This window comes from Haliaeetus leucocephalus, unplaced genomic scaffold (genome assembly GCF_000737465.1).
Source record: "Haliaeetus leucocephalus isolate CR32 unplaced genomic scaffold, Haliaeetus_leucocephalus-4.0 Scaffold741, whole genome shotgun sequence".
Taxonomy (NCBI): Eukaryota; Metazoa; Chordata; class Aves; order Accipitriformes; family Accipitridae; genus Haliaeetus; species Haliaeetus leucocephalus.
This window is the reverse complement of record NW_010973177.1, coordinates 4,472,112-4,488,156: the sequence shown is the minus strand read 5'-3', so window position 1 is coordinate 4,488,156 and position 16,045 is coordinate 4,472,112. Positions and strand designations below refer to the sequence as shown.

The 16,045-nt window shown below is 54.0% G+C and overlaps 2 protein-coding genes across 2 annotated transcripts in view; both read left to right on the top strand.

Moving 5' to 3' along the window:
• The window catches only part of NOTO (notochord homeobox), a 4,795-nt gene extending 445 nt beyond the window's left edge, over positions 1-4,350 (top strand). The window contains exons 2-4 of the mRNA XM_010580830.1: positions 2,575-2,636; positions 3,142-3,350; positions 4,192-4,350. Coding sequence (XP_010579132.1) covers positions 2,575-2,636; positions 3,142-3,350; positions 4,192-4,350 — 430 coding nt within the window. The remainder of the gene's footprint in view (positions 1-2,574; positions 2,637-3,141; positions 3,351-4,191) is intronic.
• Positions 4,351-7,801: 3,451 nt separating this feature from the next.
• On the top strand, positions 7,802-15,552 carry SMYD5 (SMYD family member 5). The gene is made up of 13 exons (XM_010580793.1): positions 7,802-7,915; positions 8,125-8,233; positions 8,916-9,055; positions 9,265-9,386; positions 10,107-10,176; positions 10,609-10,713; positions 11,186-11,248; positions 11,437-11,507; positions 11,806-11,912; positions 12,479-12,535; positions 13,413-13,507; positions 13,770-13,840; positions 14,407-15,552. Exons 1-13 carry the CDS (start codon positions 7,814-7,816, stop codon positions 14,543-14,545), a joined length of 1,251 nt encoding a protein of 416 aa, XP_010579095.1. The 5' UTR covers positions 7,802-7,813; the 3' UTR covers positions 14,546-15,552.
• The last annotated feature ends 493 nt before the right edge of the window (positions 15,553-16,045 follow it).

Here is a 16,045-nt window from a genome sequence, read left to right as displayed (position 1 = left end):
CACGGGTGGGGAACGGGGGGTCTTGGGGACGGAGCGGGAGGGGGGGGGTGCGGAGACCCTGGCATCACCCGCACTGGAAAATAAGGGGGTTTGGGTCACCAAAAACTGCCCTCCCCCTCCTTTTGTTGTATTTTTTCCTTTCCTTTCCTCCGACGGCTGCAGTTTCATTTCCCGCAGCCTCTCGACCAACCCCAAGGCGAAGAGCTGCGTTGGGGCTGTGGGAAATGAAGGAGGGAGAGGGAAGAGTTTCCTAATATTTCTTTTTTCCCCCTCTGTAGTGATCGATAATTAATATTAGCCATCTACCCCCAACATTAAATGACTGGGTGAAGTGAGACCCAGATGACGCAATTTACATACTTCAGGCTTGACTTCAGGAGAAGGTTTCAGGTCAAGGACAGCCCCCCCATGTGCCCCCACCTGCATTTTAAGGGTAGCTTTGCACACACCGGCATTTATTTCTCTTTTCATGTACTAGAAAGGCACCGCAATGCCTGTGTTTTCATCATGCCTCCCCAACCCTGCTGTAATTTCCCAAAGCCTCAGCCCTGCAAGTAATTTCTGCACCATGCCAGCACCCCTCTGCTGTTGTGTGGGGCCCCCTCTTCTCCCAAAGCTGCCCTCAGTCCGGCTGTAATTTTGCTCTCCTTGCAGTTTTTCACTTGCAGAAGTGAAACTGTGGAGTGTTTCACAGCGTCCGGCCCCAAAAACTTTGTATTTTTAGTGCAAAAGCACCTAAGGAATAAGGATTTTGTCGTTGATCCGTGGGTAAAATTTACAGAGTGGTGACGGATGATGTCGGCTAATCCATCAGGCTCTCTATTTTCACTGAGGGGTACTGCAACTTTTTATAAGCAAAACGACTCATTTGTTTTAATGAAGTACCTCTATTCAGAATATTTTTCTTGAAATTAAGTATCTTTTTAGCATTCAGAGCCTGGTCTCGTCGTTGCCCAGGCAAAACCAGCAGCCAAGCATGTATTTTATTTGTATAAGGTACTCTTGATTTGATCCTGATAGCTACTATATTCAGGTACCAAAAGTATTTGCTTTGTACTCTTGATCCTTTTTTTTAACTGCTTAGCATAATTATTGAATCTATTCTTTCTTTTACGAGACAGCATCTGCATAGTTGCATTAATCTATGTATTATATCAAATATACAAGTATGAAAATATAGTTAAACAATTTGCAAAGCTATTTCCACAAAGTATTTCATGTTTGAAGTTACACTTGCTATTATCCCAGTATTAAAATAGAAAAAATGTGACGGGTGAAATTATTTTAATGATGAAAATAGTTTTAAGTGCAATTACGGCTGTTAAGCTGTCAGGTCTCCATCCCACAAATCCTTAAACACCCGTAGAATTTACACCCAGTTAATGAAACAAAGTAGGTCAGGGTGCCCATTTGTGCCTGGAGAACATGACAACATCAGTCATTAAAGGAGAGATAAGTAGCGGGTGTGAATTGGCATAATTATGTACCATATTTCCATAAAAGTTAAAGAAACTTGCCAAGCTATAGATATATCATACCAGTCCAATGTCCCTCCTGTACCCTGATGCCTGTGCAATGACTCTGGCTTAGCAGGAGCTCCGCTCAAAGCAGAGCTGATCTCAAAGCCAGATCGCATTGCCCGGGGGCTGAGATTTCAGGATGGCAATGGTGGGGGAGCGTTAATGGCCTGATCCTGCAGATGCATACTGCATACTTTGCTTTCCACCCAGAAAAGTCCCGTTGGCTGTACTAGTGGGTTCTCTTTCTTAAAGTTAAGTGGGTGCTTGAGTGCTGGCAGGACAGAAGCTGTGGTACCATCAGACATATCTTAGTGCTGGCCTTATCTGGTTCCTAATACCTTCAGGACTGTACTTTGATACTTGGAGGTGTTCTCAGGGCACCCAGCGGTCTGGCCTGTGCAGGCAGGTGCCACTGCTTGGAGTCTTTCTGGGGCTCAGAACAGGAGTTTTTGGCATTGAGCAAGATGGGCTTGACTCTCCCTCCAGTGCTCCACACTCAGATGTGCAAAGTCTACACTAATGTTTCTGTGCATGTCGTAACTTCAGAACCAGCATCAACGGATGCAGAGTTTTTTTGTTTTGATGGCTGCAGGCCTCTTTCCTCAGCCCTTGACTGAGGTCTCTCCACCCTGCAGTCCTCCCAGCAGTGAGATCTGGCTCCTGTGAAGGTCCTTCAGAAGGACAGAACTGGTTCTGATGAGATCTGTGGCTCCTGGGAGATGGTCAGGGGTAGCAGTCACACGCTGACTCCTTTTGAACATTAAGATGTGTGTGAATCAAAGTCTGTGCTGGCAGGAAGACAGCTTTAGAAACCAGAGACAGCACTGCTCTTAGGCTGGTGCCGGCTGGTCCTGTGACAGTGCTGATGTTGTATTGTATGTTAATTAGGTAATTATGGTAATCATCAGGCCAGAACTAGATAGGAGACTGAGACCAGATCCACTTGTTAGTCCTGCTAATGCTTCTGCACACAGAGGAACTTTAAGGATGAGTTGAACCTGACTAAGGTTCAGGATGAGGACCTGCACGAGGGCTGGTGACTCTTGTCTTCAAGCCAGTCTGCCACCTTCAGTATCTTCTCCTGGACGCTGGCTGACTACGGGTGCCAAGGGAAGGGTAAAAGCAGGGGCCAGCATGGGGTAAACTCCCCCAACCTTCAGACATTTGTGACTGGGGACTTCTCGAGACGGAGGTGGGATTTTTGCATTCAGCAGTTCTTGATGGACTTTATTATTCTGTTACAAAGATCCTGTATTGATGGAGGTCAAACCCTGCTCACCTCATTAAGCGCTGACTTCTTTGGGTCTGGTTGCACGTCCAGGACTGTCCCAGGTTGTACCTATGAGTCAAATCACAGAATAGGTTGGAAGGGAGCTCGAAAGATCATCTGGTCCAACCTTTTGTGGGAAAGGGAGCCTAGATGAGATGATTTAGGAAGGGACAGGATAGGGACATCCCTGCTTTTCTTTTTGGTGCTACTTTCTCACAGCCCCCTTTAGTGCATAGAGCAGCTGCATTGCTGTTTGCTACAGCTGAAGCAAGCTGGGTTTGGCACATCAACAGGGCTGGAGGAATGGCCTCAAACATGCAGACCCCTTCAGTCGCTGCTTCTTGCTTGCAGGTCTGGCATTGTCTCACTGTGTAGGCGCCAACTCGCTGGGCCCCGCTGGGCCTTGGAGGTCTGGGGGGCCCTGCAAGATGAAGAGGGTCCGCACAGTCTTCAAACCAGAGCAGCTGGAGCGGCTGGAGCAAGAGTTCCTCAAGCAGCAGTACATGGTGGGCACAGAGCGAGTAGACCTGGCTGCAACTCTGCATCTCACAGAGACTCAGGTAAGAAATGGAGCTGGGGATGGTGGCGTAGATCCTGGGTCTGCGTTTGGTCTGTGGTGATTCCCCTGCCATGAAGCGCAGCGGGAGGAGGACACGACGCAAAGTGACCCGTGGGACTCCCTGATGCGAGATGACATTGAAGCCACGTGCCTGGAGGGATGCGAGATAGGTTTAGATGGTTTATGAATAAGACCATCCTTTTCTTAATCCATAAAGTGGAACAAAAAGCATTTAGGAGCACAAACCTGCTTGCTTTAGAGTTCAAGCTGGGTTGGACTAACTACGATCCTCTGCATTAAGTGTCCTTTTGTGACGCTGGATCATTAAGTTTCTGGCCAAGCCACTGCAAGCTGCTTTTTTATTGTGGAAAGGAGGAGCCAGGTGATCTTCCGTGGTGGGATCCAAATTCAGCTGAGAAAAAGGGAGAGCAAAGCAAGGGCGGTTCTGGGGGGTACAGTGAGGGTGTGAACGGTACAGGGAGTGGGGGCAGGGGGTAGGTGGGTGTCTCATCACGCCCTCTGGCAGTCGTGGCCCCGGGGATGGGTTCAGTGGCTCGTGAGAGGTAGGGGAGGCATTTCCTTCACTCCCCTGGCCAAAGCCTCCTCTGTGCAGATGCATCCCCCTCTCCCCTGGTCCCTTCTCCCAGCACCGCTCTTCCTTCCACAGCATCACCTCCTCCTGCTCACATGCACTGTGCTCTGAGCAGAGAAGGGTCATGTTCCCCTCTTTAAGGAACTCTGCTTTTTGGGGACATTTGCCTTGGGAGCATGTGGCAATGGCTGCCATTGGAAAGGGGCTCATGGAGACCTTGGATTAAGCTGTTGTGCCATTTTCCGGCTAGGTGAAAGTCTGGTTCCAGAACCGGAGGATCAAATGGAGGAAGCAGAGCATGGAGCAGAAGGCGGCAAAGCTGTCGCAGTTCGGGGTGATACAGCCTGCCACCGCGGACTCGACGGATATCAAGGACCACGAGGAGGACACCGTGGACGTTGAGCTTTGAACAGCTGATGAGATTCAGCTGCCACTGTTGTTTCTTGAGCTGTGTCTGCCTGATGGAGATATGGGGGATACAGGCATGTCTGTGCTTCTTTGGTCCAAGTGAGACATTAAGCTCTTGATCTAAGAGTTGGAGCTACAGGACTAAACTGCAGCTGGCTGGGAGGAACCCCGGCAAATATTGTTTGGCTGCTGTTTGGTAGCCATGTGCTGTAATTCCTGGGGCTTCATCACCAGGCTGGTTGTGCTTCATGGTGCCATAGCTGTGGCAAGGCATGTGATCTCCTGTTTGCTTTTGAAGTACCAGGACACACAATCAGTTCCCAGCAGAGAGGCTGGGGTGACAATCAGACGGTGTCTCTGATGGCTGTGAGCATAAGGGCATTTGAACACAGGGTCACTTGCGTTGCGTGTGGCTGTGTGCTCCTAGGAGACCTGTGCTGGGAGGACAATCAACCCTGATTGTTTTTCCTGGTTAACTTGACTCCCAGGTTTGATGCTTAGACCACAACAACAACAACAAAACAACAACAACAACAAAGTGAAAATTGGAAAGCCCTTTGCTCCCACCTGCAAACTGTATCATTACTCTTGCAATAAGATGAACAGGGTCTGATGCTGCCCCTGGAACAGAAGTGTCTCCTCTTGTCCTGTGCCTTGGTGTATTTGTGCCTTTGTTTTGGCTTCCTAAAGCCAGAGGGCTGAACCCGGTGGGGCTCTCTGTCTTCTGGCATTGCCTTATTTTGCCAAGGTGTGCGTATGCTGCTGCAGCAGGGAATGAGGCACTCGGGCTGGCTGAGGTGCGCGGACTGGAGCTGCTATAACAAGGCAGCTTTCCAACACCTCTGGTGCTTCAGACGACCCCCTGCCCCTCGTCCAGATGTGCAGATTCTGGCCCAGACGGCAGTTGCTCTGTTCTCTCCTCATTATACATCCAGGTGCCATGGGAAACGGCACCTGGAGTGTTCGGCGAGCACATCTGTAACCACCTGATGCAGTTAGCAGTTGTGTTTCTGGTGGGTGGGAGGGCTTTGAGGGGTCAGGACAAAGCGCTCGACCCTCCCTGCCTGTGTGTTAGCAGCTAAGTGCTCTTAGCCCAGGCTGTCAGCGCTCGGTCTGTCACCTCGTCTTCCTACGTCAGCCCAGGGTACCAGGCACCACATCCCGTCAGCTCAGGATAATTTATTGCATCTCTTTCTATCACTTTACTCTTATATTGTTATTTATAGAAATAACTTTTTTTTTTCTTAATAAGTGTCACTTATTTATTTGCTTTGCTTCTTAATAAAAATCTAGTGTATTTTAAGAAGAGATGGGTCTGGCTGGGGGGAGGCAGGGTTGGGCAGCTCCTTGGGTTCTCAGCAGGCAGCGATGCCTCAATGCCTTCTTGCCCAATAGCTGCCAGGGATGGGTTATCCATCCTTTTTGCTGTGTACAGTTTTATCTGTGTTTCTGAGGAAATTGAGTGGAAAAAAAGAGAAAACAAAAGAAATGCACCTTTTCCTCCTCCTAATAAGACCCCTGTTGTCAAAAAGTAACATCTGCTTGCCAACAGAAGTCACAAAAGGGCGATTTCTTCTTGAAAGGGTGATTTATCACACACTTTCATTCCTGACATAGCAATACAAATATGAAAGCAGGTTGTTTTCTCCCTATACTTGTGTGTTTGCTGGTAAACCTCTGCACTCGTTTCAAGCTTGAACATTTGGAATGGAGCAAGAACAGCTTTTAAACAGATCAGTTGAAAACCTGTAAGTGTCAAAAGAACAGAGGGAAAACACATTTCCAACTACTCTCTATAATTTTCAGTTTAAATTATTAACAAAACTCCCCCAGCGTATTTTCATCCTTCCCAAAAGTTTGAGTTTTAGGGTTTTTTCTTAATAAACTGTTTCGGACAAAATAAATACTAAAAAATTGTTTGGAAATTGACAGATGGCCCCATATCACGGGTGAAAGTAGATAACACGAGTTACTATCTCTGGGCCAGTTCCTGCAGAGATAGGACTACATTTATAGTAAGAAACATAACGTCTAGCTAGCATGGGGTGCTCAGGTTCTGGATGCTGCTCCCAAAGAACAAGAACCTCCATCTGCAGGTGGATGCAGCTAAACCTTCTGTGCAGTCCCTGCTCCGCCGGGCTGAGGCTTCAGCAAATTGAAGTCCAGGAGAAGATTCCCCTTGTGCTCTGCAAACACAGAAGCAATCCTAGCCCAGCTTTGCAAACATTTCAAATTAATTTTGGGGGCACCAGGGCTCATTCAGTGACACGAAGGATACTTTGAAGTGTTGCTGGCCGGGCCACAACTCAAGCTTATGTTTGATGGATGAAACGCCCCGCCACTTAGCACCAAAACCTCGGAAAAACAGGAGACGTGATGCTGTTAGTTAGAATAATGGCTAGTCTTCCTACTATTAGCAGGAAGACATAATTGAAATGGAGTCCGATGGTAGCATTGCTCCACCTGTGTCTGGGTCCTTGCAGACCCCTGGTATGGGCATTGTGTGGCGGAGCAGTGCCCTGCACAGCCTGCTGCTGGGTTCGCTGGGGCCAGACCCCAAAATACAGACTGGGGAAGGTGTCCCAGGCAGTTTGTCTGTCCCTTGTCGCCGGCCGGGTGGCCGGGGAGGTGTCCCACTCTTCGGCCATGCTCCCGCATGGGCCTCTGGCCTGGGCATGGAGGTGGCAGGATCCAGCTGGCCACGCAGTGCAGCATTACCACCGGGTGTCGTGTCCCCGCCACGAGCCGACAGTGACATCTAGTGACTCCAAAACACCCCAAAACGCCCCGAATATGAAATCGTCCCATATTCCCAACCCCGCTGCAGGCACCTGGTTGATGAGTCCGAACGGGCACTGGCAGCGCCGGTGTGAATTAGTAAATACAACTAAACACGCGTTTTCATGGATTTTGGGCGCTTGCACGCAGCCTAGCAGGAGGTAGCAAGGGCACAGGGGCCACCTTAGCGTGTTCTGCAGTTTTTTTGGGGGGAAAGTCGGGCTGGTTTTGGGTGCGCAGGGGCAGCTGCCGATGCCTCCTCGCCCTGTGAGGGGGTACCTTGCGTTCCCGCCTGACAGGGATATGAAGGCTATTCCCCCCCCCCCCGGCTGTACGGTTGAAAAAAATAATAATAATTAATAGGGGAGAGGCAGCAAAACTCCTATCTGATTTTCGGGCGGCTGTGGAAGCGCCCTAGCCCCGTTTCGGGGCTTTTTGGCGGTGTTTCTGGAAAGTGGCGGTGGGCTGAGGGGAGGGCTAAGATGGCCGCCGGCCCCCTCCCACCCCGGGGCTGAGGTGTCTGTGTGTGGGGTGATGGCGGGCGCGGACCCCCGAAGGGGAACCGGCAGCCATCTTCGTGAGTGGGGCGGAGGAGGAGAAGAAGGAGGAGGAGGAGGAGGAGTGAGGGAGAGGAAGAGGCGCTGCCCGCCCCCGGCGGGTCAGAGCGGGGAAGTCGCCGCCCGAAGATGGCCGCCGCGGCGGGGGACGTGTGCGGCACCGTGACGGGGGTCCGAGCCGGGGCCGGGGCCGGGGCCGCGGCGGAGGCGCGGTTCATTAGCAGTGCCAAGGTGAGCCCAGCGGTCCCGGTCGGTCCGTCCCCTCCCCGCCGCGGGGTCCGTACCTTTCCCTCACGCTGCGGCAGAGCCAATTTTGGGGGGGTGGGGAAAGAGGGTAAAAAAACCCGGCAGTCTCCCCTCAGGCTGGGCGGGCGGAGGGTACCCTTAGCCCCCGGGTAGGTTTCGGCTTCATCCCCTGACCCACACCTCTCCCTCGGCAGGGAAAAGGCTTGTTCGCCACCAAGAACATCCGCAAAGGGGAAACCGTCTTTGTGGAGAGGCCGGTGGTGTCTTCCCAGTTCCTCTGGAACGCTCTGTACAACTATCGAGGTGAGCGGCCGGCGATGGTGGCTTGTCCCCGTCAACCTGCCCCGGAGAGATGACCACGGGGTCCCAAAGGAGCTGCGCGCTTTTCAAGGAAAGGGTTTGGGTTTGCCTTGGCACCAGCAGGAAGGTGGCCTTGCTGCCTTTTCTGCCTCTGTGCTAAACCAACAGTTGACAAGTTGAAAACGTTGAGGTCGTTTGAGGGATGGTGACTTCCATCAGCCTTGGAGGAAGGCACCACATGCTGCCATCGGGCACCATCTGTGTGGGAACCCTGATTTTTTTTTAGTGGTGTGGGTGCTAATCGTAATCACACTACCGCAGAGCACAGCCCACAAAGGTGCTAGCGTTCTCCGGAGGTGCCAGAACAAAAAATGAGGGTCATAAGAGCAGGATTTTAAACTTTTTTTGTCCTGCCTAGACCCTGCTGTCTGCTGAGCTCCATCACAGGTCAGTGACATGGGGATGCTTGCCATTGTACGGCCCTTAAAAGCTTCCTGGTGTTACAGGGCAGCAGATGAGGGCTGGGGGGGTTTAAATTGCAACAGAAATGGTCTTTCGTATGGAGGGAGTGGTAAGAGACTGGTGCCTCCAGCTCAGAGGTGGTGTTGGTACCAGTCATGCTGTCTTGCCCAGGGCCCCGGCCTCTTTTCTCACTGTGGTACCCATCCGTCTTGTTTCCCCGCAGCCTGTGATCACTGCCTGCGGGCTTTGGAGACGGCAGAGGAAAATGCCCAGCGGCTGCTGGGGAAGAGCTCCCTGGTACTGCCTCACCCGGAGCAGTGCAGCATCCGGAAAGACCTGCACCAGCAGTGTCCCCAGTGCCAGGTATGGGGCTGCTGGGAGGGACTGTGGTCTCATTGGGGTCGCTGACTCCTTTACAGCATCTATCCAGCCAAGCGCTTGTGGTGCCCTGAGATGGGTGTCTGTCTTTCCCTTCTGCATCATGATGGCTAAAGATCTGGGGCTCAGATGGGCCTAGGACCCCCTTTTCCTGCTGCCATAGCCAATGCCAGGCGCTGTGCCCCTCGCTCTAGGTGACGTACTGCAGCGCTGAATGCAGGCAGGCTGCTTTGGAGCAGTACCACCAGGTCCTCTGCCTTGGCCCATCCCGTGACGACCCCACGCACCCCCTCAACAAGCTGCAGGAGGCATGGAGGTAGGAGACTGACCTGCCTGTTGCTCCATGGGCAGAGGAGGTGGCTCTCCTGGGCTGGGTGACGCTGCCTGGGACCAGGGCTGAGGACCATCCTTGCTTTGCATCCCTGCATGGGGTGGCTGGAGGGTGGTGGTGGCCGTGGGACACTGCCCAGCTGTACCTGCTGGTTGGGCAGCAGGTGGATTTGTGTTGGCAGCGCAAGGGTTTGGACACATGGCTGAGCGGTTCTTGCTTTTATCCCAGTAAAGAGCTACAAAGCACTGAGCTGCGCATCCCTCACTAGTGCAATTCTGTAGTGCTCCTGCAGATCTCCAGCCTCTGGGAGATCCTCCTCATAGCATCCCTGTGGGTACATAAATTGCTGTCCCTGCTTGTAGATGACAAAGTGGGCACAGAGGGGAGAAGGCGCATCCCTGACCCAAAGCTTGTCACAAACCCCAGGTCTTGCTGCAATCCTGGGCTTTGTATGGGACCCAGGTTCTAGTTTAACAGGATGGTTGGGGATTATTTGTATGGTTAGAGCAGGCAGATGGGTGCAGGCTTCTCCTTGCCCTGAGTGGCACTGGATCCCTGTGCAGGGATGCTGCACTGGCCGCTTTGGTGTGACGGATGAGTGCAGGCCTGACCACATGGATGGCAGCTGCCTCTGCCTCCCTCCAGCTTTTTATTTCCATACCAGCACTGATCTGCTCATCTCTTTTCTTCATTCTTATCCCCCAGAAACATGCATTATCCACCGGAGACTTCCAGCATCATGTTGATGGCCCGGATGGTCGCCACTGTCAAACAGGTACGTCTGCAATTTGGAGCCACAGCTCCCACTGTGTGGTTTCCTCTTCCTGTTGTGGCTGTTATTCCCAAGGACTGATCTCTTCTTTGGTGACTGGCGGGGCCTGCTTGAATAGATTTCACCATCTAGTGGTCCCTGGTCATGGAGACAGCAGGCAGCAAAGGAGGTTCCTATGTCCTGAGCCAAGCAGGTCTTTTTTCTGTACCAAAATAGTTAGTCAGAACTGAACCTTTCCTTTGGCTCTGTTTCTTTGGTCTGGCTTTCTCAGTGTTTGTTCTGACAATAAACTACCACCATGCAACTGCTTCTGGTGGTTCTTGATAGCAGGCTGGATACCTCTGAGCTCAGCAGGGCTTGTCCTCGCCATCCCTCTCTCCTGGCTGGGGAGGAAAGCCGTGTTGGTGCAATGCCTTTGCTTGATTCCTTTGTCAGGCTAAAGACAAGGAGTGGTGGATCAAGGCCTTCTCCCAGTTCTGCAGTAAGACAGCAAACGAAGAAGAGGAGATTGTGCACAAGCTGCTGGGAGACAAATTTAAGGTAAGAGTCTGGCAGTGCTTGGATGTGTTCAGTCCCTGAGCCTGCCCTCTCCCGGCCTGTGTCTGCGAGCCCACGGGTGCAGAGGCCCTGTTACAGCTGAGATGGAAATCCCAGGCTCAAAGTGGGGGTGCAAAGCCCCCCAGTTAGGGGCTGGTTGATCTGACCGGGAGGAAGTGGGTTGCTTAGAGGGCTTTGGGCTTGTGGTGCTTCAGTGGGACATGCTGCTGATTCCTGTGGTGGAGATGCTTCTGCTGTGGGATGGGACAGGGTGATATTTAGCTGCTGAGTAGGTGGCTTTTGCTGCTAAAATGAGCGGCTTTCACTGCTCTGAGGGCAGCAGCCTCCAGCCTTGCAGGGAGGGATGAGGAGCCTGACTCCTCAGCCTTCTGGCCTGTGCTGGGATCGGCCATCGGCCTGGGTGTGACACCCAGCGGCATCTCCCCACCCTGACAGTGTTGCTGTGTCCTGCCAGGGCCAGCTGGAGCTGCTGCGGTTGCTCTTCACTGAAGCCCTTTATGACGAACATCTCAGCAGGGTGAGTTGAGCTGCCTCCCAAATAGCCCAGGAGTGTGGTGAGACCCTCTGTTTGGCCAGGGCTTCCCCTGGGACTCTGCCCATTCCTTGCTTCCCCCAAAGCTCCCTGTGGGATTTGAGGCACTTGTAGAGTGGGGTGCTGCCGCAGGCTGGCCTGGGCTTAGCTGCTTTCTCATCTCCCTTCTGCAGTGGTTCACTCCAGAAGGCTTTCGATCCCTCTTTGCCCTCGTTGGGACCAATGGCCAAGGCATAGGAACAAGGTAATGGGGCTTTCTGGGTGCTCCTTGCAGAGCAGCAGAGATGTGGCATGGAAGGGATGTACAGTCTGTAAATCCACGCTGGCCTGGTAATGGCTGGGTTCAGACGTAAGAGACGGGGATGGAGAGGCAAACTTAAAAGCAGTCCTTCATCTTGGCTGTGTCCAACCCTTTTGCATCCCTCTGCCAGACCTTGGCCACTCAGAGCCACCGAGTTCAACCCTTAGATCCCCTGTGCAAGGTCCCACCATGTGCCGACAGCACTGCGGGACTGTAATGGTGTCCCTCTTCTTCCCGACAGCTCTCTGAGCCAGTGGGTGCACGCTTGTGATGCACTGGATCTCCCCATGCTGCAGCGAGAGGAGCTGGATGCCTTCATCGACCAGCTCTACAAGGACATCGAGAAGGGTGAGGCTCTGAAGTGACCATGGGCAGCGTCAAGCAGTGCTGATTACAGGACCTGGCAGAGTTTCTGCTGCTGGAGGCTTCCTGGGATTCAGGGACTGGGAGGGGTTCCTGCTGGGGACTGGGAGATCCCACTTCCCCTGGTCCACGCAAGCTGTGCCTGCTGCCTTTGGTTTGATATGTGGATAGGGCAAATCCAAGTTTGTGGACAGCACAACCTGCGGCAGGTCGGGGTGGTTGGAGGGCTGATCTGGAGGGATCCTGTGCAGCAAAGTTCCATCTACACTAAACATTCAAAGACCTGTTTATCACTTTTTTGACTGATGCAGCTGTGTGAGTACAGGGTCAGGCCAGGGATCCTGGGGGTGCAAATCTTCATGTCCTCCGTCCCTTCCCAGAGGGGAGGGAAGGGTGCTTTGGAAGTCACCCTCCAACACCTGGCCCCCAAAGCAGTGCTGGCTGGGTGCATTCAGCGTTGATGGACATCCCTTCATGCTCACGCTGAGCTGCACTTGTGGAAGAGCCAGAACAGCCCATGCAAAGCTCTAACCCCCCTGTCTGTGCTGCAGAGTCAGGAGAGTTCCTCAACTGCGAGGGATCGGGTCTCTACGTGCTCCAGAGCTGCTGTAAGTAACGCAGGGACTGGGAGGAAAACTAGTAGTGAGGAGGGGGATGTCCTGGGCTAGACTGACTCACCTCTTCCTAAACGCCTCTGGAGAAAGGGGTTTACGCTTCCCATCTATGGGTGTGGTGGGATGGAAAGGAATGGGTGCTGCCCTGGAGCCTGGCTGCTCTCTCGGGGTCTTCTGGCATCTAACCTAGCTATGAAGTGGTGAGTCCTGGCTTGAATGGACTCAGATGCGATAGAGCCTTCGGGAGCCACATACGCAGTTAGCAAAGAGACCGTCTCCAACCTTGTCTGAGCAAAACAGAGCTGAACAAACCATTAAGGGAGGGTGCCTTTCTTGGCTGGGTCAGGGGGACGTAGGAGAGGATGTCCTCGCACCCGGAGCCATCTTCTTTCACTCCTAAGCGTTAACGGCAGAGTGGGGACGAGCAGGTCCTGGGGAGTGGCTGCTGGGAGAGCTGGGAAGTAGGGGAGAATTACAGCCCTGTGCATCCTTCTCTCACCACCTGGAGGCAGAGATGGTGCTGTGCGTCCCTGGGGTTGATCCAAGACAGCTTGCTCTCTCTTGAGTGGTTTTTGTGGGTCTGACAGAGAGCCCTGGCCCTGCACCCTGCTCCGCTGGACCCCCTAGTGTCCCCAGCGTGAGTGGAGAGTGTCGTACTGGTGTCCCTGAGGTAGATGGGGTGGCTGCAGCATCGTGCTGCCTTATTCTTAGCCAGGCCATGGCCTTCCTAGTTGGAGGCACTGGCTCCTGCATGGCTGGGCCACACAGAAAGGGGGGCACAACCCTTGTGGACTGTATGGGGTCTCCGACCCTGCCTCTGCTTTCCCCTTCCTCTGGAGATGCCTTCAGCTGTGTCCTGTCTTCCTTGTAGGTAACCACAGCTGCATCCCCAATGCTGAGACATCCTTCCCGGAAAACAACTTCCTCCTGCATCTGACGGCTCTGGAGGACATCGAAGCAGGAGAGGTTAGACAGCGGGACCCCGATGAACCTGGGGTGGCATCGCACTTTGGCAGAGGGTCCCTGTGTCCACTACATCCCCCATGGACCCCAGCCCCATACCTCCTGTCTCTTGCGTTGTCCTGGCAGAGGAATTCACGCCTCATCCCATGTAGGGGCTGCCAGACCCCATGTTTCTGCCCGACTCTGAGAGGAACTGGTACAAATCGTGCTGCTCTGGGTTCACGGGAAGCAATTCTCAGCCCAACCTCTTTCTCTTTGCTCACAGGAAATCTGCATCAGTTATTTAGACTGCTGTCAGAGGGAGCGGAGCAGACACAGCCGCAACAAGATACTCAGGTAGGGGCTGCTTGGAGGGACCTGGGGGGACACGGCACCCCTTTGCACCCCCAGCCAGTCAGTCTGGGCCCTGTGTGTGCCCTGGTGTGTGGCTGTGCACGGGCTGGCGTGCAAGCCGGCATGCTCGTGGCAGGGTGCGCACACAGCGTGTTGTGCTTTTGGTGCTTCGAGCTCCTTCTTATGTGTTGTAGCCTCAGGGACCGAGGATTTGGGGTCCTCCTCCTCTCTCTGCAGGCTTGTACCACTCTGCAGTTCATTCCTACAAACCCTTGCTGTCCCCACCCACCTTACGTTTCCTTCTTTGCCCTTCAAGGGTAGGGGTTCCTGCTGATGGTCACTGTCCCCCTGTCCCGTTACCCCTGCAGGGCTCAGAAATCCCCCTCTCCACCCAGACTACCTCCTACCCACCTGAGCCCAGCATGATTGAACCCGCACACTCCTCTGGGTTTAACATATTTAGCCCTTTCCTGGCTGCTCTGTCCCCGACCCCCTGCCCAGCAGCAGCATTGGGGTTGTGCCTGTCTCAAAACCATCACTCTGTCTCCTTCCTCCTTCCCTTCTTCCAGGGAGAACTACTTGTTTACCTGCTCGTGTCCCAAGTGCCTAGCGCAAGCCGATGATGCCGACGTGACGTCAGATGAAGAGGAGGAGGGCGAAGGGGAGACGGATGATGCTGAGCTGGAGGATGAGATGACTGACGTTTGATCCTGGCCCTGGGCGAGAGGAGAGGGAAGGGACAGGGGGGTCCTCCGAGGGGCAGCAGCTTTAATACTAGAAACAGGGTTGTGTTGTGGGGTCGGGTGGGAGGCCACGTGCCGGTGGTGGGTGCGGAGGTCTGGCGGAGTGGGGCAGCGGGGGAGCCGGAGGCAGGCCCTGCTCCCGCCTGTCCTTGTTGTGCGCTGTGTGTGTGTGTGCGTGTGTCAGGCCGTCCCCGTCCTCCCTGTGAGGACAGGCTGCGAGCCGGTGGTCCCCTCCTGCGTCCCGGTCCCTGGAGGGGCTGGCTGGTGCTTGCAGGGGAGGCTGGAGGAGAGCGGGGTCCAGCCAGCCCCTGGGACATCACGATGGTCACCTTGTGGCCACCTGCGAGGCTGCTCCGCCGTGTCTGTGCCGGCCGTGGATGCGGAGGAGCATGTCCTTTCCTACCCCGCAGGGACGAGGGGAACGTACGTGTGTGCGTGTGTGTAAGTGTGTTTGTGCACGAGGGGTACTATTTAATGTCTATATTAGCACTATCTACACACTAAGGAGCCGGGGTCCTTATATATGCTCCATTCAATGCCTTGGCTCGGTGAGCAGCAAGGGGCAAAATGATTTTGCAGGTGGGACAGAGACACTTCAGAGGGTGGCTCAGATGCCCGAGTCCAGTGGGGAGAGTGGGGCCGACCCTGGCAGGCACCTCCCTTCCACCTCAGCCCCATCCTTTACATGATGCAAAGCCCTGTGCAGCGATTGCTGGGCTTTTTGGGGAGGGGGAACAGCCAAGCTGCTGCTAGCCCAGAGCCGACATGGGCTACGGTGTTGCGTAAGCGTAGTCACCATCCAAAACCCAAAAGACGTTTTGGGTTTTGCAGAAAACAAGCCGTTCCGCCACGCTGTCCGGCTGTGGGCTGCTTTGGGAGGAGGACGCGCCCAAGCGGGAGCCGCCATGCCCGGGGACATGCTTCCTTGCTCCGAGTGGCCCCGCATGGAGATGTCACCGGCAGCCAAGCGTCATTGTCCATCCCATGCTGCCAACCACCAATGAGGCCATACCGCTGTCTGCGGTGTCCCTGTCTGTGGACCATGAAGCCGGAGGGAGAAGATGGCTCCAAGCGATGGACAGGCAGCAGGTTGGGGATTCGCCTGGGGTATTTTCCGCCCCTCTTGGATTTTGGGGAGCTGTTTTCCTGCCGCTGCTTCGTTCAAGCCCGTGGCAGCTGGATTGCGGGACTGAGGGTGACGCTGTAGATGGGCACCTCTGACACTACCATCACCGCCAGCCCTGCACCCCACTGCTTGTCCCCAGCCGTCCCGGGGCCGCGTCCCCTTCAGTGTTCGTAATAAACCGAGACCGGTGAGAAGCGGGGCCGTGTCGTTTGTACTGGTAAACTGGAGGGTGGAGAGTCCAGAGATGAGGGCTACGATCCAGGGGCTGGACCCAGTGGGGACGTGGAGGTCTGGGGATGGGGGAATAGATGCCCACTGAGGTCTGGGCTCTGGGTCTGT